Below are 21,200 nucleotides of genomic sequence, written 5' to 3' on the forward strand. Positions count from 1 at the left end.
CCAAACTTGTTACTTTTGCAACTGGTCTATGTGAAAAACGATATCCCGGCCCAGAGACGTTTTCCCATTGCAGAGCCCTGCAGGGAGCCGCTGGAGCTGCCCAGGTGCCAGCAGCCGGGAGCCGGCAGCCTGGAGACCCAGGATCAGCCTGGGCTTCTGGGGGCGGGCTCACGAGAGTGACGTTGAGCGGACCAATCCCCGCGAGGGCGCCAGTCACGGGGCCCAATAGCAGGAGAGCCTGGCGGGACAGTGACAGCAACGCCGGCGGCAACGCCGGCACCCCAGCGGCCCCGCCTTCACGGCGGGCGGTGGTGGTCGGCGGGCGGGGGCAAGTCTTTACCGCGCACAGGACCGGCTGTGGACCCACAGACCCACCCGCCGGCCCCCGGACAGACTACGGACGGCGCAGAGCAGCCGCCGGTGCCTCCCGCAGCTCCCTGGGACCGAGTCCGCAGGGCCACCGAGGAGCTGAGCGACGGCTGCGCAGAGAACTGTCGCCGAGGCCACTCTGGACGCAGGAGTGCGCTTTCAGTGGTTTGCTTTAGAATGTGAGCTTGAGTTTCCCCGACAGGTGCATTTGGTCGAATTCAACGGAAATTCCCCTCCCCGTCCCTGCGCGGCGGTGCCGATCCGGCGCCCCACCCAGACGGCGGTCAGTGTCCCCGGGGCGTCCCGGGCTGCCTCGGCCTCGGGAGCATTTGCTGCTGGGGGGTGCCCTGGGAGCACAGAACACCCCCCAAAGAGAAGACAGCCCCCCCGAGAGCCCGGCCCCCAAAATGACCGGACCTGCTTCTAACCTGGCAGGAAGACTGTAACCGTGGGGTGAGTTTAAACGAGAGAAAAAAAATCCCTTTACGATTGAGAGCTGCTTTTTAAAGGCCCCCTTCCTGTCCTGTTAACGAGCCGCAAAATAACAATAACAGTTGCGCAACTGTCGTGATCTCAGAGGAACCTCGCTGTTTCCCTTATGAAAACCGGCTGGCAGTATACAGTGTGGGGACTGTAGTGAGATTATTCCAAACGAAAATGAGTGACAACTTATTAAAACTATTTTAAGGTGGCATGAGTCCTAAAAGGTCCTAACTCTTAAAAATAGTAAGTACGACAGTCTGAGGTTTACTGCTACCCTATTCCAAAGTAAAAATTAATCTCTTAGGAAGTGCTTACTGCTTTCTACTCCCTAGTTTGCCTGTTTACTCCACAAAATTCCTCTAACATCCCCGTTCTTTTTCATAGAATTCAGCTACCTACCCAGGCAATATGAAGATTTTCTTTGTAGAACCTGCCATTTGCCTTAGTGCATTTGCTATGACTTTGACCTCTCCACTGACAACACAGTATGTGTATAGGAGAATATGGGAAGATACAGGCAACTACAGTTTTGTATCTGATAGCAATACTTCTGAGTGTGGAAAAAACAAAAGCAGCCCCATTTTCGCATTCCAGGAGGTAAGAAATTAAGCTATCCCTGAAGTGTAATAAAAGGGGAATGTGTAATGGGGTTTTCAGTGAAAGAAGGCATTGTGCTCATCATTCGTTGATCTCTCAAGAGTCATCTCAAAACTCTAAAATCCCAAGTCAAGAACCTTTATTCAGTTCTCCTGTTTGAAGTTTCATGACACCTTGGATCTGCTTCTCCTAAGTAAAACCCCCTTCTTCTGTGACATTGGCTGTTTTCTGAGAAAATTTCATCCTAATCTCATCTCCCCAGTGGCTGTCCCCTTTCTCCCTCCACCACCCCCCCCCAGCCCCCGAAAAGCCTGAAGGTTGGACCAAGGCCAGCTGGAAGGAATACTGGGTGGCCTCAGTGGAGTCAAACAGGGTGCTTCTGCCTTTCCTCTTTACATGACCCAGTTTTCAATGACCCTCGGAATGTAGCCTATCACTGAGCACTGTGGGCCCTGGGGCCAGTGTCCATCATGGGCTGGTCAGAAGGCAGCATATGTCATTCCTCATTTACTCTTACCAGATCAGCTCTGACTCTCAAATGTTGAGGACAAGGTTATCTGTGGAGGAGAGCACTCACTTTGGTGCTGAGGGTACTGAAAATGTTTAGCCAGACATTACAGAGCCTTTCCTTCTGTCTCTCTAGCCTCCTCCCCCAAATTTTTATTTAAAACAGGAGGTACATCGCCATTCTCCTGCTCCCTCAGACAGTTTTTATCAAAGTCTGCCAGTGTCCAGATGCAAAGGTGATGCATTCAGATTTGGAATTTCCCCCCCAGCCCAGAAAGCCTTAAAAGCAAACCACACTTACAAACGTTGAACTGTTCCCCTAGAGGATATTTAGTAATGGCAAAAGAGAGCCTTCCCAAATCAAAGAACAAGAATTTAAGGGAATTCAGATCACCTGCCAGCTGGCCCCAAGATTTTCTCCTCAGCAGAAGAGAATTCAGGTGTGACTGGAAGGTGAGTCTGAGGCCTGGAAAAAGTGGCAAAGGGCCTAGAAGGAAGGCTCTAGCATTTCCGGAGGTGTTCCCCAAGGTGTCAGGTATAACCTCACTGGACTGAGGCCTGGCTGTTTGGCACAGCTTCTGCTGTTCCTCATTTTCTCTTTTCCATGGGAGAAATTTTCTTGGAACTGATAATTACTGGGAAGCCATGCAGACATCAAGGTTCTGGCCTAAAGTGAGGTCATAGAAATAGAAGGGCCAAGGGTCTTACCTCATGGTTTTGTCTCCTGACTTCAAGAATGTTTATCATTCCCAGGGAGTGAAAAGGTTCAAAAGTCTCATCAGTTTCTATATTGCATTCTGTGCTTTCCTTCAACAGATACCCAGGAGCAATGGGAGGGACAAAGGGGAAGAGGACATGAATGTCTGGAAAAAATCTCCCATCCTTGCCCTCCTAGAGTAAAGGGAGACAGGCTGTGGTTCAGTCACCTTGGTGGCCTCTGTGACTGTGCAGGTCACATGACTATTGGGCCCTGCTGGCCTTACCTAGTTGCTGAGAGCCCCCCCACAGCCCAGAGCAGTGGTCTCATCTTAAAGATTTTTGCTGAACGTTTAAGTTGATTGTTATTTTATTAATTGTTTTTTAATTAGGCTAGTATTCAAGAGAACATACTGCTCTAGATCCCCTCCCTTAAAGTCAGTGCTCTAGAGCTACAAGTGCTTTTTCTTAGACTGGGGAACTAGAAAGCACCACCGTCTCCACCCATAACCAAGACAGGTCAGGTGGGCCACTCACCATTAGCTCCTCAGGAAGGAGGAACACTTCTGCTTCCCAGGAGGCACCACCATCACCTTCAGCAGTTCCTTCTGGCCTCTTTTCTGGACTCTGCTCCTGCTCAGTATAAGAATATTCTCTTACCTCAGGCGGCTGGGTGGCTCGGTTAGTTAAGCATCTGCTTTGGGCTCAGGTCATGATCTCAGGGTCCTGGGATCCAGCCCTTGCTCAGCGGGAAGTCTGCTTCTCCCTCTCCCTCTGCCCCCCACTTGTGTTCTCTCTCTCTCAAATTAATAAAAGCTTAAAAAAAGAAAAGGTTATTCTTTTACCTTTAAATCCAAGGACAAATGCTCCCTGTTTTATGAGTGTCCTTCTCAATTCCCAGCTCTCCTTGGTGGGTGCTGACCACTTGCTGACTAAAAGAAGTATAGGAGTTTGAGAACTGTTCTTATAACCCTAAAAACAAAATTTCATAATATAGGGTCAGGCCCTAATAAAATAAATGATTTTGGGGGGGGTTCAGGTTTTTCTTTGCCACTCCCCCAAAAGACCAATTACTTATAAGAAGAGTGCATAACACAATAATGTATTGAACTTCTTACTGTTATACTGTTATTTATTTATCCTTCTATAAAACAAATATACACATGGGCACATGTATTGGAATGCAAGATAATAATATACATTTCAGGGTTCAGATATGAAGAATAAACTGGGCTATTTCACTTAACATTTTGAAAGTCTGTATGAATAGAAGTTTTATTTTTCAATCCATTGGGAATGAGATATAGATAGATAGATAGATATACTCACACACATACATGTCCCTATAAATATTGATCTAATCTATTTTTCAAAACTTTGAGTTTTCTGAGTCTTGCGACTATAAAGTACACCCACATACTTCTCTTGGGTAAGATTAGTCTCTAAAGGATGTCTTAACAAAATGGCAAGTCTCTGGGAAGGAAATTCTTGGCTGAGGGAGAAGAGGTAGGGATTCTAGGCATGTTTGTTGACTTTTGCAGAGGAAGGAAATTTTAAGCCCCTTCCCAGATTAACTGACTGGTTTTGAGGTATTAAACTGACCATTGTGGTCTGTTCCCTTCAGGTACTCTCAAGATAGGGACCCTGCTGTTTGAGGGGACAAGTTGGCATTAACCAGATCATGAAGTTGTTCTTGTTCAGTAATTTATTTATAAACCTTTTTTTTTTTTAAGAATTTTTTTCAAAGATTTTATTTATTTATTTGACAGATAGAGATCACAAGTAGGCAGAGAAGCAGGCAGAGAGAGAAGAGGAAGCAGGCTCCCCGCTGAGCAGAGAGCCTGATGCGGGGCTCAATCCCAGGACCCTGGGATCATGACATGAGCCGAAGGCAGAGGCTTTAACCCACAGAGCCACCCAGGCACCCCTATTTATAAACCTTTTAATAAATAACACTATCCCTTATTACCAGCAGATAGGGACTATTTTCTACCTAATTGTAATTACACATTTTAGCCTATGAAATTGTGACTTTTTAAAACTGATACTCCTTTCCTTAAGTTATACCTGTCTCTATCTTGTCATTCCGTTCAATCTTGACAGGAAATAGCACTTCTTACTCTGATTTCTCTCATCTACCCTTATCTAATATATAATTATTGTTCTCCAGAGTGTAAGAGGTATAGTTTGCACACAGGAGACAGAAGCCAGGATGTGGGGGAGGGGTGGAAATGGGAGGAGGAATCCCAAACTGGAACATCTTATTGACAAGTTGATTAAAAGATAACCGTTTCATTTACTTCTTTATTCAGTAAGTATTTACTTGCTGGCTTTTATATCCATAGACACAGAGATGTGCTCAGGAAGCCTGACCTAGTAAAAATGAAAACAGTCGAAGTTGATGAAGCACTAATGTGCAACAGATCTGGGCCATGTGCCTTATATTGACAGAGTGACTCGAAGTGTAACTCTCAGGAGAGCCTGCAAGATAGGGACTCTGGCTACCCCTCTTGTCAGATGAAGCTATCGGGATGAATGATTTGGTCAAGATCACACACAGCTAGCGAATCGCAAGGCCCATTTTACTTGCTTATTCATGTATCCATGCACCTAGTATCTAGGGCGCGCTCTGTGAAGCACTGTTGTTGGAATGGTGATACTGTGGTGAAGAAGACAGGGTTCCAGCCCTCCTGGAGCTTAGATTGTAGTGGAAAGGGCACCCAGTGTGCAGTTCAATCAAAGGAATCCATCCTGTTGAGGGGTGGCAAGTCTCTAAAGAAAATATAGCCAGACAAGCTCACAGAGCGCTGGGTGAGGGTTAGTGTGGTTGCTCTGAATTGTGTGATTAGTCAGAAGGCTTCTGAGGAGGTGGCATTTGAATTGAAGAAGTGAGCTGTGTGACCAGCAGGCAGAGGGAACAGCAGGCACAAAGGCGAATAGCATGGGAGGTTTGAGGGATGGCACGTGGCTCAGGGGAGCGAGGAAGTGGAGATGAAATCAGAGAAGTCATGATGCTGGCCACCCACACCATGGCAAGGAATTCGGATTTATTTTTGCATAAGGAAAGCCACTGGGGGATTTTGAGCAGAGGAGTGACATGGGCTGATTGTTTTTAAGGATCACTCTAATGTGATCTATGTGAAGAACTGATGACATCTGAATCTAGATTGATCTGACTCCAGAGCTCTTAATCCTTACACCAAAGAGTGTAACTGGGAAACGGTAATTGCCATCCGAGAAGGTTCAACAGAAGGAGAGATTACATCTGTTTGGGCATTTCAGGGAAATCTGAGTGGGACTTGACTATGGACTATGCCTGTAACATAGGGTACTGGGGGAGTGAGTGGAGATAATGCAAAAGAGTGGGGTTGGACTGCATTTCGGTGGTCTCACGTAACAGACGAGGAATGTGAACTTTCTCCAGCAGGCTGTGGGCTGAGCAGCTCAGAGACATGCTGCTGGTGTGTTTTGGCAAGACGCTCCCACCATTAGCGTGTATGATGTGCGAAGTGAGGAGGCTGGCATCATAAACTGCACTGAGGAGAGAGCCAGCTAGATGCTGGGGCAGTCCAGGTGTAAACTATAAACCCTGTCCTCCCAGGGGCAGCTCTCAGACTGTGAAGAGGTAAAGGACATGAGAAGCACTGGGTGTTGGTGGCCCTGGTTGAAGGGAAAGGCTAGAAACAATGATGACTGAAGTTTTGAGTCTGAGTGACAGAACATTCCCTGACCATATGAAATTGCTTGCATTGTTTGACTATATAAAAATAAACGCAGGCTCACTCTTTTAAAAAAAAAAAAAAATTAATTTCAGTATTTGATATCTTTGTGGTTCATCAGCTATTTTAGGGTGCTTTCTAAATATTACATGAATCTATTTTTAAAAATGAGTTTAGTAATCCCTAGTAGAAAAATGACATACTCTTTATATAAAATTTGGAAGATACAGAGAAAAGTGGCAAACAGGACATGCTTTTAAACCACCCAAAACTCTTCCCACCAAATAACTAGCATAATGATTATAATGTCTTTCAGTCTGTGTGTGTAGCTGGTGGCTTTGGTCTTTGGCAGAGTCAGGTTTATTTTACTCCTCAGTTCGGTCATGGCATGCTACCATCTTTAGTCAGTGCAAAGCTGCTCTTTGGGTTTTATCTTATTTTTTAGTCAGTAAAGAAATAGATTAGAAGAAACTTATTTGTGGATACACATAAGAACAAAGCAACCGAGTGCTTCCTAAATAAAGGTCTATCAAATATGATATTTATATGTGACACTCATTCGCCTTTAAGTAGACAGAAAAATCTATCACAGGAAAGGGTATTGTTCTTGCTTTCAGCAGTGGGCATGATCTCAGTGCTAAGCTGTTTAGAGAAGACAGAAAAATCATTATATGACTAGTTCTGGATGTATTAGGTCTGTGGATCTCTATATAAGACAGACACACACCAGTACACAATTTTCTGTTTGTGAGTTCAAGTCCCCACCATGGTACTTGCATATGACACCTGAGCTTTGATTACTGTACTGCCTCTTGATATTTGCTTTGTGAACTGGATGAAGATTCAGGCTGTATCAAACCCACGTTCCTTATTGGTGACCTACTAGAAAGGTAAAGAAAAATATGCACTGGAATATTTCTGTGAATTTGTCTATATTTCTGTAAACACATCGTCTTCTTTTTTGTCTCTTTGCAGGAAGTTCAGAAGAAAGTGTCTCTTTTCAATCTGCAGATGGACATAAGTGGATTACTTCCTGGTCTGGTGTCTACGTTCATACTTCTGTCTCATAGTGATCATCGAGGACGAAAATTCCCTTTGATTTTGTCTTCTGTTGGTGCTCTCGCAACCAGTATTTGGCTCTGTTTGCTTTCCTATTTTGCTTTTCCATTCCAGCTTCTGATTGCATCTACCTTCATTGGTGCCCTTTGTGGCAATTATACCACATTTTTAGGAGCCTGTTTTGCCTACATAGTTGATCAATGTACAGAACAGAAACAAAGAACAATTCGAATAGCTATAATCGACTTCATACTTGGACTTGTCACTGGATTGACAGGACTGTCTTCTGGGTATTTTATCAGAGAATTGGGTTTCGTGTGGTCCTTTTTAATCATTGCTATGGCTCTTACTGTTAACTTGATTTACATTTCATTTTTTCTTGGTGATTCAGTGAAAGAATCTTCATCTCAGAATGTTTCCATGTCATGTAGCGAAGGCTTTAAAAACCTATTTTACCGAACTTCCATGCTTTTTAAAAATGCTTCCGGTAAGCGACGGTATTTTCTCTGTTTGTTACTTTTTACAATGATGACTTACTTTTTTGTGGTAATTGGCGTTTCCCCCATCTTTATCCTTTATGAATTGGATTCACCACTCTGCTGGAATGAAGTTTTTATAGGTTATGGATCAGCTTTGGGTAGCGTCACATTTTTTAGTAGTTTCCTAGGAATATGGCTTTTTTCTTACTGTATGGAAGACATCCACATGACCTTCATTGGAATCTTTACCACCATGGGAGGAATGGTTATGACTGCTTTTGCCAAAACAACGCTGATGATGTTTCTAGGTAAGTCACAAATGTAGCCTTAGAACTTACCATGTATTTATGTTTATACCAAATGAATTTAATCTGTTGGGTGATACACTTTCAATATAAAATTCTCTAACACATTCTAGTTCAAGTAAGGCATTTTGTTAAAAGCCACTTTGCCTGAAAGTGAAAGCCAATTTGCTTTTTAAAAAAGCAATTCACTGAATAACCACAATTTCCCAAATTTGCATACTTGCCAAAAAATTGTTTTTGAGGAACATTCTTCTTGTGAGTCAATTCTTTAAAAGAGCTTTCGCCAACTTGAATATTTCTTGAAATGCTGAAGGTTGGGGCACTTGGGCGGCTCAGATGGTTAAGCATCCAACTCTTGACTTTGGCCCAGGTCATGATCTCAGATTCATGAGATGGAGCCCAGCATCAGGCTGTCCGCTTGTCCGCTAAGCAGGGAGTCTGCTTGAAATTCTCTCTCTCCCTCCCCACACCCGCCCCTCTCCCTCTCTTAAAAAAAAAAAAAAGCTGCTAAAAAAGCTACTTTCCATAAAAATTTGAAAAAGCATTATCTAAAGTAGATTCAAAAGATTTGTAAAATTCATGTGTATTGAATATATTCAAGAAAATTCTTTAAAGACAAGATTTTGCAAATTGATCCTTTCATGAATTGGCTTTTGATAAATCCCTTTTTGCCAAATTAGGCTTCTTCCTTAACTAACTGTTCCAGAAGTGGCCTCTGTAGGCCTTGAGTGAGATGCTGCATTTGAAAGAACTAGGGGATCTATAAAGTGGGACGTAGAGAAAGGTCCAATTCCATCTTTTTCTACAAAGGCACTATCAACCTCTGACTACCTTGCAGGGAAGCAGGGTGACCAAAGAGAATTGGGCTTAATATCCATTTATAGTACCAGGTGATCTGGGCAAGTTACTTAACTACTCCAGGCCCTCATTTACTCATCTGTAATATGGGCACAGTAACACAGAATTCACCAGGTTATAATGAATATTAGAAGAGATCACTATAAAACACTTAGCACAATGCCTTGTATTCAGTAAATGTCAGTTCTCCCTGTCTCCCTTAGAGTTTCCAAGACCAAGTAAGTTGATCTATGTGAAAGCACATTGAAAATTATAGAGTCATCAGCAAAAATAATATATTGCTATTTTAGCATATAACTAGAGATATTATTGACTATTAGGGGCCCATAAGGTAGGAGGAGAAGCAATCTGTGTTCATGAAATTATTCCACATAAAGATGAAGAAGCAGAAAGATAAAGAACAAATTTATCAATACGTGCATCAAACTAATAAAAGAATGTGGAGGAATGCCAAGTCTGAAAAAGGAGAAACAGAAAACTAATGTGAAAAACTAAGTCACACCTCGCTAAATGAGAGTTTGCTACAATAATCAGGGAAATAGTAGATCAGTCCCAGCTGGCAGATTATATAGATTTGGACCTCAAACCTCCCTGAACTCTTGTTCTGAGCACTGAAATAAGAGGGTAAACAAAACTTGAACTGGTCTGTCTACAGGCTACCTGTGTATTCATTAAACAGAAGTCTGTAATTAGTTACTTCAGTCCTTAGGTGCAGTGAGTTAGGATGCTTAGAGAGAAAACATTTCACATTGAAAATTGACCACAGGTTTTTGGATTTAGCCTGTGATTTCCCACCATTTCTCTTACAGTGAGGCTGCCGTTCCTTTTCACTATCGTGCCACTCTCTGTTCTACGCTCCATGGTATCGAAAGCAGTTCGTTCCACTGAACAAGGTGAGTTTAATCTGCCGAAGGAAAATCATGAATTTACAATCTGTACCGACTCAAATCTATATATGACCTTTGTTTGGTTCTTCAGAATATTCTACAGCCCTTTTCCTGCTCAGAACTTCTTTAGAACTAAGTGGTAAGTTCTGTGTTTGGAAGAGGTTTATATTAAGGCAAGGCTGCCCCTGGCCCAGGTCTCCTGCTTTGGAGGGCTTGCTGTGGCCAGACCCTGCCCCAAGAAGAGAGGAGTGCTCAGAGCTAGGCAGATGCTGACTGGGAGCCCACCATACCTACCCCTTCTAGACTACGTTTTGGGTACCAGGACCCCTGTAATTCTCAGCCAGATAGCTCTGGGTTCATGTCCGTGAGGGCCTGGATGGTGTTCTTCCTGACTCTTTTGCCTAAAGGTGGAGTGACCCCATTGTGCTCCCCCTTTAGACCATAGGGTTTGCCTCTATGGGTTTGCTCAATCCCAGGACCCTGTGAGATTATGACCTGGATTGAAGGCAAAGGCTTAACCCACTGAGCCACCTAGGCGCTCCTCAAAATGGGATATTTTCGTGAAATGTTATACACTTTCAAGTAATCAGAGAGGGGAAATACTGCATAGGGTTTCACTAGCCTTTCACTATCCCTATTACCTTGAATAAGAAAGGAGAGAAAACTAGATTTGGGTAATTATTTTGCAGTCTCTGTGCTCTGTACAGCTGTGAAGCTCCCAGCTAAAGCCACCCCAGATGACCTCTTATCTGGTCACTAGCTGCACACTCCTTGTGATTATAAATTGGAACACCATAAAAACAGACTTGACTTTAGAAGTCTATTGAATTTTTTAAAATAAACTAACCTGCACTTATTATTTAATCCAGTTTATCTATGGCGACTGTTAGACAAGTTGAACTGCTTGTAGAAGTTAAGCAACAAGCAAACCCTACTTTGTAATAGTGTGGCTGTTTATGCCAGACAGACATACCGCATGACCAACTTCTGTCAAGAATGGATTTAAGCCATTGCATAATAGGACTAGAACAATCCAGTCTGTCTTCCATGGCACTGTGCCTAGCTGTAGCAAGGGATCAGAAATATAAGAAAATAATAACACAGTTAGATAGGGAGGAGTATTTCCTCCCAATTAAACTGAACTTCATGTCTTATCATAAAACATGGAGATAGTATTGTCTTTATGCTACTTGCTGATTGGTAACTGGGCTCTTGAATTAAGCTTTTATTCATTCACTTGACAAATATGGATTAAATAGATCTACCATGTGCCAGGACAGATTGTTTACTGCTGTGTACAACAGTAAACACAGTAGATGCACACTTGACATGAACAGAGCTTTCGTTTTAGTTAAAAGAAGACACATATATGAAAATACAGTATTCTTCAGAGCTATGTTTATGTTTTTTGAACATGTGACCTGTCATTCAATGAAGAATGAGAAACAACCTATGAGAATATATACTAGGGTAAAAAAAAGCTTAAACAGATAAAAATCAACACACAGCACAGCTACTAGACTAAGACCAGGGGGAAAATGAGAACATAGACATATGAACCATAATCCAGTTATGAAAGGTGATCCTCAAGCTTGCCTTTCCCTTCTCTGTCCAATCAAATACAAGTATTTACGTGATTTGCATTGTTTGTAAGAAAAATACATTACCATTTACCATGGAGAAGTAAACTTGGCAAAGTGAGGAAGAAGCACAATGGCTTAATCCAAGAGCCTGCAGAAGCTCCACAGGAACGTATCCTGGGGACATCATGAAGAGTGGAAAACTGTCACAGAACTTTGTATCTGGTGATGCTAAATTTCACAAAGAGGAAGAAAGGTATATCCTGTCTAGAGGTTTAATTGCTTGGTCAATGTGGTCTTGGATTCCAGACAAAACTAAAAATCGGTAGAATGAATGAGCCCTTTTCCATGATTATGAGCCTGGACTAACCATGCAGCCACATTGTGCTTCTCGAATAATGTTCCAGGGCCTACTGCCCTCTCCCAAACGTGGGAAGAGCAAGCGTGACAGACAGCAGCAGTCTCCCCACTCAGTCTTGCCAGCCACTTCTGAATGGAGGCGGTTTCAAGCAGGGAAGGCAGAAAAGAATCACGCAGCATCAAACCATGGCATAATGAGAACACAGAAACTTACTTAAAGAGTCATGCAGAGGAATCTTGTGGACTGGATTTGTTGTCACTTTCAGGGGAGGGCTCAAATTCAAACTGCAGAACCTATATGCAATCATCTGTCTTTCTCTGCAGCTGTCACTTTTGCCAGATCTGAGAAGCAGATGAAAAGAATTGCTTTAACTTTCAAAAGGCCCCAGGGTGGGACCTTTGCTGGTGGGAGCCACCTGAGCATATCTATATGGAGCGTGTCACAGATGTCCCCAGCTTAGGGATAGAGTGGGAGATAATCTTGACGAACAATGGTAGCTGTGGCTATGTGTGCGGCTGTGTAGGGAGAGGAGACTGTGGATTTCAAATGGGTCAGCTGCTGTTGCCTCTTAACTATGCCCTACTGACTCCAAACTGTTGTGTTTTCAATATCCTCACATCCTCATATTAGGTCAAGGAGTACTGGTGACCTCAGTTTCTTCACCTGCAAAATGGTTACCGGCTTCTCGGAGATTTAGAAAGTATAGCTTTAGCTCCCCAAGCAGTGCCCCACGTTTGCTTTCTTCAAGGAGGAACATTTTTTTTCTTTTTTTTTTTTTTTTAAGGTTTTATTTATCTGACAGTCAGAGATCACAAGTAGGCAGAGAGAGAGGCTGAGAGAGAGGATGCAGGCCCCTGCTGAGCAGAGAGCCCAATGTGGGGCTCAATCCCAGGACCCTGGGATCATGACCTGAGCCAAAGACAGAGGCTTTAACCCACTGAGCCACCCAGGTGCCCCAAGGAGGAACAATTTCTCCCTCGTTTTGTTTATTGTTTTGTTACTCAGTCATTTCCTTTTCTCCCTCCACACCCCAACTCCAAACAGGCACCCTGTTTGCTTGCATTGCTTTCTTGGAAACACTTGGTGGAGTTGCTGCAGTTTCTACTTTTAATGGAATTTATTCAGCCACCGTTGCTTGGTACCCAGGCTTCACCTTTCTGCTGTCTGCTGTTCTGTTACTAATTCCAGCCATCAGTCTATGGTATGTAATTATTTCTAATCATTTTATCAAAGGATAGGCAGATTAAGTGAATTCCCTAACCTCAAATTACATAAACTGTTAAAGTTGTTAAAAAACAAAATTCAACTGAGTAACTTTTTTTTTTTTTTAATTTATTTTTGTTTTAGAGAAAGAGTGAGTGGATGGGGAGGGCCAGAGGGAGACAGAGCCTTAAGCAGGTTCCATGCTCAACGTGGAGCCAGATGTGGGGCTGACTCTCACAACCCTGAGATCATGACCCGAGCAAGAACAAGGGTTGGATGCTTAACCAACTGAGCCAGCCAGGCACTCCTCAACTGAGTGACTTTTAAAGATCTAATTGGCTCTACTAATTGATTGATGAATTAGGCAGCATCCCATTTAGCAAGCAGAGGGGAGCTCTGCAGAGCTGTGCTGAGCAGAAGGTTTTCACAGAATGGAGGGTGGATCAAGAAGTTATTAGCCAAAGAGCAGAAACAATTGTTTCAGGCAAAGTCACCTTCCCTTAAGGAGAAGAGCAGGGGGTCTTATCGGGTGGATGACCCTGTCTTCCTCTGGGGGATGGAAAGGGCTTATATGGCAGGGCCACTGGTACTGATCAGAAAACTCTTGCCTGAGTCGTGAAGATTCTGCTTCTGGGAGAGGCTGGAACTGCAGTTAAGTTACATTTTCAGTCCAGGTTTGGTAACTTGGCCTACCTGATGCCATTTTGGGCCTGTGGTTTTCTTTTTAACAAAGTTTTACCTCAGAATGTACTTTTCTCAATAACTTTTAGACATGAAGACATCTATTGATAATGTTGGAAACCTAAGAAGAAAGAGACAAATGACAAGGCTGACCAGAACTAGGAGAAAGAAAGACTGGGTCAAACTATAAATAGCTACCCCATCTCTTTAAATATGAACAACTGATTAAATTAGCAATGAAGAATACATACATGTATATATAGAGAGAGAAAGATTCAAACTATGATTTCCTAGAGTATAATATCCTCTGAGGGTCAAAGATTACTATAAGACAGACTTTAATATGAAGTCTTGGGTTGATGACAAGAGCAAGTAGTGTACACTGAATATCAGGAATTTTCTTTCTAGAGAGTTGGCTTATTTAATGATCCCTTTTTAAAGGTAAATACCCAAATAAATACAAAATACTAAATTCTATTTGTGAATAGTACACAGAATAAGAAGACCAAAGTCATACACGTAAGAGAAATACTTATATCTCCCTTTGCCTTTTGGTTAATGAGAAGTATGATCTAACTAGGTTAAGTGTTTGCTAAAATGCCCAGGCATCAGAGTCAGCACATTCTGTGGGGCCAGCACATTGAGCTGAGAGTACACTACCTTTTCTTCGCTGGGCTTTGCCCATTCCACTTGGCTAAGAGCATAGTGCAGTGATGGGAGTCAGTAGCAAGTGGGGCACAAAAGGCATCTCTGCTTTCTCCTGAGCACTGGGGTGGGCTGGGGTGGGGTGAATAAGGGTGAAAAGTACCAATGTACTCAGGCCTTACATATTCTGCCAAGACTGTGAACTCCTTAAAGGACTGCCCTACATTTACTCATAGTAGGACCGCAATATGTATTATCTCTACTGAATTTTGACCCCTAGATCTGTGTAAGAGTATAATAGTATTTACAATTCCTCTGTAATTTTGATGAAAAGTTATTTTTACTAGGTATCTTTTTAAAAAAAAGACTATTCACCTATTGAACTGGCAAAATTTAAAATACTTGTTGTGCTAATGAGTACACAATGAGACAATCTTACACATTGCTGGTAGTGGTATTATTTGGCACTATCATTTTTGGAAGGCAATTCATAAATGTATATCAAAAGCTTTTTTAAAAGTTCAAAGTATTTGACCCAGTGATTCCTTTTAGAAACATATCCTAAGGGAATGGTCAGCAATGTCAAAAACTTATATACAGTTGACCCCTGAACAACAATGCAGGTCTGAACTGCATGGATTCACTTGACATGCAGATTTTTTTCAACATATATAGTACTGTAATGGATTTTTCTCTTACAATTTTCTTAATAACATTATAAAAATATTATTATAAAAATAATATTATAAAAATACAGCAATATATATATGTTATATGTATTACTACATATATATAGAGAGAGAGACATATCATATATGTATATATATAGACATACCAAATACATGTTAATAGACTGCATTATGTTACTGGTAAAGCTCCCAGTCAATAGTAGGCTATTAGTAGTTAAGTTTTTAGGGAGTCAACAGTGATATGAACTGCATGGTCACCCCAACCCCTGCATTGTGCCAGCGTCAACTGGTGTAAAGATGTTCATTAAGACAAAAAAAATTTTTTTTAATGACCAAAATGAGAATGATTAAATAAATGATGGTGCATTCATAGCATGAAAAAACTTTAGTAAGAATTGGGGAGTAGAAAAATGGGTAATTTTAATTTTATTCTTCATATATTTATATGTATCTGTTATGAACACATATGCAGCTAGCTAAAAGATAGTTATCCTTTTAATACTGTTTCTAATGTAAATGTAGATGGTCTTCTGAGATTTTTTTTAACCCAATACTGTTCAATATATTTTTTTAAGATTTTATTTATTTATTTGACAGACAGAGATCACAAGTAGGCAGAGAAGCAGGCAGAGAGAGAGGGGGAAGCAGGCTCCCTGCTGAGCAGAGAGCCCGATGCGGAGCTCGATCCCAGAACCCCAGGATCATGACCTGAGCCAAAGGCAGAGGCTTTAACCCACTGAGCCACCCAGGCACCCCTGTTCAATATTTTTAAAAATAAAACGACACGCAGGGCGCCTGGGTGGCTCAGTCAGTTGGGCATCTGTCTTCAGCTCTAGTCATGATCTCAGGAGATCAAGCCCTGCATCAGGCTCCTCACTCAGCAGGAAGTTGCCTTGTCCCTTTGCCCGTTCAGCCCCCTGCTCACGCTTTCTCGCAAATAAAATCTTTAAAATAAAACTACATTCTTTTTTTTTTTTTTTTTTTTTTTTAAGATTTTACTTATTTACTTGAGGGGTAGGGAGGACAGAGGGACAGGGAGAGAGAATCCTAAGCAGGCTCTGCACTGAGCACCAAGGCCCGACACAGGGCTCCATCTCACCACCCTTCGATCATGACCAAGATCACAACCTAAGTCAACCAAGAGTCAGTCGCTTAACTGAGTCACCCATTCTAGATGTCTTCTTGTCCCAGCTCAGTTACAGGTACTGAATATGAATTTCAGCCATATCTATAGTCATAACTACTTTTTGTGGACTATAGGATAAACAATGGGACAGATGGACATTTTAGGTACCTGAAAGAGAAAAAAAACTGTATATTTTTTATTTTCAGAATGCTATGCATAGTGAAGTCAGCTAGACTCAAAATGCCATTACGTTCCGTCTACATATAATTTGCATAATTTATTGGAACCCATATAATCAGGGGAAAGATAGAGTATAGGTTATTTATTTATGTACTGCCTTCATCACAATTTTAAAATGTCTTGTTTGCTTTTGCAGTGTGGTCAAATGCACCAGCTGGAATGAAGGAAGCTATGTACTTCTTACAGAAGAGGAATCCAGTGAAGACACTTCAGAGAGATGATTGTGATAAAAAAAAAAAAAATAACTGAAAGTACACATCATATACTCTGACTTCTGAGGAATGTAAACTGGTTCCATAATCAATATTTCATGACTAATCAATGTTACATGTCCTTTCTTCTAAGCTGAACAGTGAGAGAACTAGCTCTTGGCTCTAGCTTCTTACAGTATCATGCACTTTGAGCACTCTATGAGTATCATGTGATAGATTTCCATAGACAGAAGAACAAATCTCAAAACACTTCCCATTTTTGGATTTAGGAAAGAAACTGAAACTTCACAGTATAAAGAGGGATTAAGAAACTTGACATAATCAAAAGCAATAATCTCCTGACATACTCCAGTCTCATGCTGGGACCAAGGAAGGAGAACTAACTCTATACCTCAGTTTCTTCATCTGCAAAATGGGTTTGTGACCTCTTGAAGATTTCAAAGGCTTAACTGTTCAAAATTATGATGAATGATTCACTGACAGGAAAATAATGATAAAACATTCAAATATTTCTAGTACAATCGTACCTCTGCTTGGATAATGCTTTGTTTTCTAGAGCCCATGAGGTTGACAGTGAAAGCATGTAATGGATTCAAAAACCTTAAAATGGAATCACTTTAAATGACACATATTTTCACTTTCCCTAATATGTTTCATCAGCGACACGCATGATAATAATTACATAGGTAACACGGGGTCACTGGAAAAAAAATCATAAAAAATTGTTTATAAAGAAATGTAAAAGCTGAGCAAACAATCAATCAGGAACTAATATTACAGAGCCAATATTCATTCCTTACTTTTTATCAAAGAATAGCCATTTCTTACTGCCTTAAACTCATCCTGAGACCCACCCTAGTCCCTGAAAACACATTCTTTCATGCCTTCTGTCTTTCTATATGCTGTTCATTTGCCCTTCCTCCCTTGGGACAATGAAACTTGATTCTCAGCCAAAACACTGCTTCCTCTGCATAGTCTTCTTGACACTTCTTCCCTACTCCTGTAGTCCCCCCAATCCCTGCAGGGTGCCCACAGCACTTTCTGTATACTTCATCCTAGCATCTTCCATTGTCTTCTAATATTTGTCTTCTCTACTTGAAATGAGCACCTTGAGGACAGGGACAATCTTTGATTCCTCATTTTATTTTTCTCCTCAATAAATGTTTGTTGAACTAAATACAAAATTTTGTTTTTACTTGTAAAAATAATTTAAAACTCCATATTTAGTAATGTGTCGTATGACACTTTTAATAATGTGTCATGAGAGTAGCCACTGGTATCATGCCACAGCCATTAAGCCAGCCTGAAAAATATGCTAGCCTATACACTTTTTAAATTGTTTTTTTTTACCAGTCCCTCAATGTCTTTTATGTTTTAAGTTACCATATATAGTAATGCAAATGCCTTGAAGTACAACTAGATGATTCTTCCTAATTTCTCTTGACCATGGATAGAGTTTTCCATTCGACAGCACTGCTTACACCTTTTCCTGTAGGGTAATCATGATTGCTGGACTAACCAAGAGCACTCAGTGTAAAATATTATAAATGTTTATTTCCAAGACTATCCCTTTTAAGTCTACCTAATGTCTCTTGGAAGCCCAGGTAAGAACTGAGTGCTTTCTATATATATATGTATTTTTTTCTCCATTCCAATGCTCTTTCCACACCAAAAAATATTTTATGGCTTGCAAAGTGTTCCTCTGTATCAACTTACTATATACTCTCTTAATAACTCTGACAAAGTAGATATTCATTTTCCTCATTTTACAGACAAGGCAGGTAAGTCTCCGAGAGACCTGGCCAGTTATTCAACTACTACTAAGCAGGAGCATCACTCAGAGATGGTCTTGGCCCTGCTGAGATTCTTCATAGCTAAGGTATACATGTTACAGATTGTAAATCCAAAGGAAGGCGGAATATGAAGTGCCCCCCAACACATCAGCACTACTGTACCCAACTAAACTGCCTACGATATTGCCTTTTTTGTGGTTAGACATGATGGTCTATAAAGTCCCTTTCAGCTCAACCTTCCATGATTTTATACTCTTCATCTAAACTGAAGAGATTATGGATGGTGTTATTTCATATAGTTAAGAGATAAAGAGATGGGTTTGTATTTGGGCAAAAACTATTTGAAATGTGGTAAATCAGGGCATTGGACTGAGATGGCCCAGGGTAAAAATAGAGCATGAAGGAGTTTAGTCATTTCCAAAATACATATCCTAAGATACGGTTTCGTAAATGTGATGAAGACTAGAGAAACACATAAGCTGATCAGGGTATATAATCAAGCCAGAAATGAAAAAGAAAAAAATGCCACCACCTAATCTCCCATAATGTGACCTAATTACCTGATTATCTGAAGGAAGAATTAATTAAATGATTTGTCTCTGTAGAGTCCATATAAAGGGAACAAAGAGGAAATTCATGTTCCTTTTTATCCAGCTCTGTACAAGGGGGGTTAGATCTACCATATCTAAGAGAAATGAGTACTCCTATCACTACAGAGGGAGTATTTCTATGAGGTTAGACTATTCAATAGGTTCATTTATACCCCGCATTGCACAGCGTCAAGAAATCCCTTTTCTCTTAAGGAATCAATCCCATTTACAATTGCACCCAAAAAATTGTAAGATACCTAGGAATACACCTAACCAAAAGGTAGAGGATCTGTGCTCTAAAAACTACAGAACACTTACAAAAGAAATGTGTCTTAACGACACAAAGAAATGGAAAAATGTTCCATGCACATGGACTGTAAGAACAAATATTGTTAAAATGTCTATGCTACCCAGAACATTCTACATAATCAATGCAATCCCTATCAAAATACCATCAACATTTTTCACAAAGCTGGAACAAATTATCCTAAAATTTACACGGAACCAGAAAAGGCCCTGAATAGCCAGAGGAATGCTGGGGAAAACAACAACAACAAAAAAAAACCAAAAACTGGTGGCATCACAATTCCAGACTTTAAGCTTTATTACAAAGCTGTAATAATCAGGACAGTATGGTACTGGCACTAAAACAGACACATAGATCAATGGAACAGAACAGAGAACTCAGAAATGGACCCTCAACTCTATGGGCAACTAATCTTCGACAAAGCAGGAAAGAATATCCAACGGAAAATTGGACAACCACATGTAGAAGAATGAAACTGGACCATTTTCTCACACCATACAAAAAGATAAACACACAATGGATGAAAGACCTCAATGTGAAACAGGAATCCATCAAAATCCTACAGAACACAGGCAGCAACCTCTGGGACCTCAGCTGCATTAAATTCTTGCTAGACATGTCTCTGAAGGCAAGGGAAACAAAAGCAAAAAGGAACTATTGGGACTTCAACAAGATAAAAAGCTTTTGCATAGCAAAGAAAACAGTTAACAAAACTAAAAGGCAACCTACAGAAAGGGAGAAGATATATGCAAATGACATATCAGATAAAAGGTTGGTATCCAAGATATATAAAAAACTTATCAAACTCAACACCCAAAAGACAAATAATCCAATCAAGAAATGGACAGAAGACATGAACAGACATTTCGCCAAAGAAGACACAAAATGGCCGACACATGAAAAAGTGCTCAACATCGCTTGGCACCAGGGAGATACAAATCAAAACCACAATAAGATACCACCTCACACCAATCAGAATGGCCAAAATTAACAGGTCAGAAAACAACAAATGTTGTTGAGGATCCAGAGAAAGGGGAACCCTCTTCCACTGTTGGTGGGAAGGCAAGCTGGCGTAGCCACTCTGGAAAACAACATGGAGGCTCCTCAAAAAGTTGAAAATAGAGCTACCTTATGACCCAGCAATTACTCTACTGGGTATTTACCCCAAAGATATAAAAGTAGTGATCTGAGGGGGCATCAGCACCCCAATGTTTACAGCAGGAATGTCCACAATAGCCAAACTATGGAAAGAGCCCAGATATCCATCTACAGATGAATGGATACAGAAGATGTACATGTACACATACACACACACACACACACACACACACACACACACACACCCCACTGGAATATTACTCAGCCATCAAAAAAATGAAATCTTGCCATTTACATTGACATGGATGGAATTAGAGAGTACTGTATTGAGCCAAATAAGTCAATCAGAGAAAATAATTATCATATGGTTTCACTCACATGTGGAATCTAAGAAATAGTGCAGAGATGAAAAGAGGATGGGAGGGAAAACTGAATGGGAAGAAATCAGAGAGGGAGACAAACCACGAGAGACCATAAGAAACAAACTGATGGTTCCTAGAGAGGAGGTGCATGGAAGGATGGGCATTAAGGAGGGCATGGGATGTGATAAGCACTAGGTGTGATATGCAACTGATGAATTACTGAACTCTACATCTGAAACTAATGATGTACTATATGTTGGCTAATTGAATTTAAATTTAATCCTCTGGTTATTCAACTTCCAAAAATCCTGCTGATGAGAAGAGGGTATCCTAGGTTCAATTCTCTTTTAATGA

At 41.1% G+C, this 21,200-nt stretch overlaps 1 protein-coding gene across 2 annotated transcripts; it reads left to right on the top strand.

The window, feature by feature from the left end:
- The first annotated feature begins 272 nt into the window (after positions 1–272).
- Positions 273–16,802, top strand: SLC46A3 (solute carrier family 46 member 3). 2 transcript variants are annotated; one of them, XM_032314425.1, is made up of 6 exons: positions 273–822; positions 1,237–1,449; positions 7,347–8,217; positions 9,882–9,965; positions 12,945–13,101; positions 16,621–16,802. In XM_032314425.1, the coding sequence occupies exons 2-6, from the start codon at positions 1,261–1,263 to the stop codon at positions 16,703–16,705; spliced, it is 1,386 nt and encodes a 461-aa protein (XP_032170316.1). In that variant the 5' UTR covers positions 273–822; positions 1,237–1,260; the 3' UTR covers positions 16,706–16,802. The 2 variants fall into 2 exon arrangements, with proteins under 2 accessions (XP_032170316.1, XP_032170317.1); XM_032314426.1 differs by lacking the exons at positions 273–822; positions 1,237–1,449 and adding an exon at positions 4,533–7,261.
- Positions 16,803–21,200: the final 4,398 nt, after the last annotated feature.

The sequence above is a fragment of the Mustela erminea genome, chromosome 15, assembly GCF_009829155.1.
Source record: "Mustela erminea isolate mMusErm1 chromosome 15, mMusErm1.Pri, whole genome shotgun sequence".
NCBI lineage: Eukaryota > Metazoa > Chordata > Mammalia > Carnivora > Mustelidae > Mustela > Mustela erminea.

Bases quoted from the DNA above. Each gene is read 5' to 3' on its own strand.
- SLC46A3 (XM_032314425.1), top strand. From the start codon at position 1,261: ATGAAGATTTTCTTTGTAGAACCTGCCATTTGCCTTAGTGCATTTGCT. The intron at 8,218-9,881 runs GTAAGTCACAAA...TTTCTCTTACAG, and splicing joins AACGCTGATGATGTTTCTAG to TGAGGCTGCCGTTCCTTTTC. The intron at 9,966-12,944 runs GTGAGTTTAATC...AACTCCAAACAG, and splicing joins AGTTCGTTCCACTGAACAAG to GCACCCTGTTTGCTTGCATT.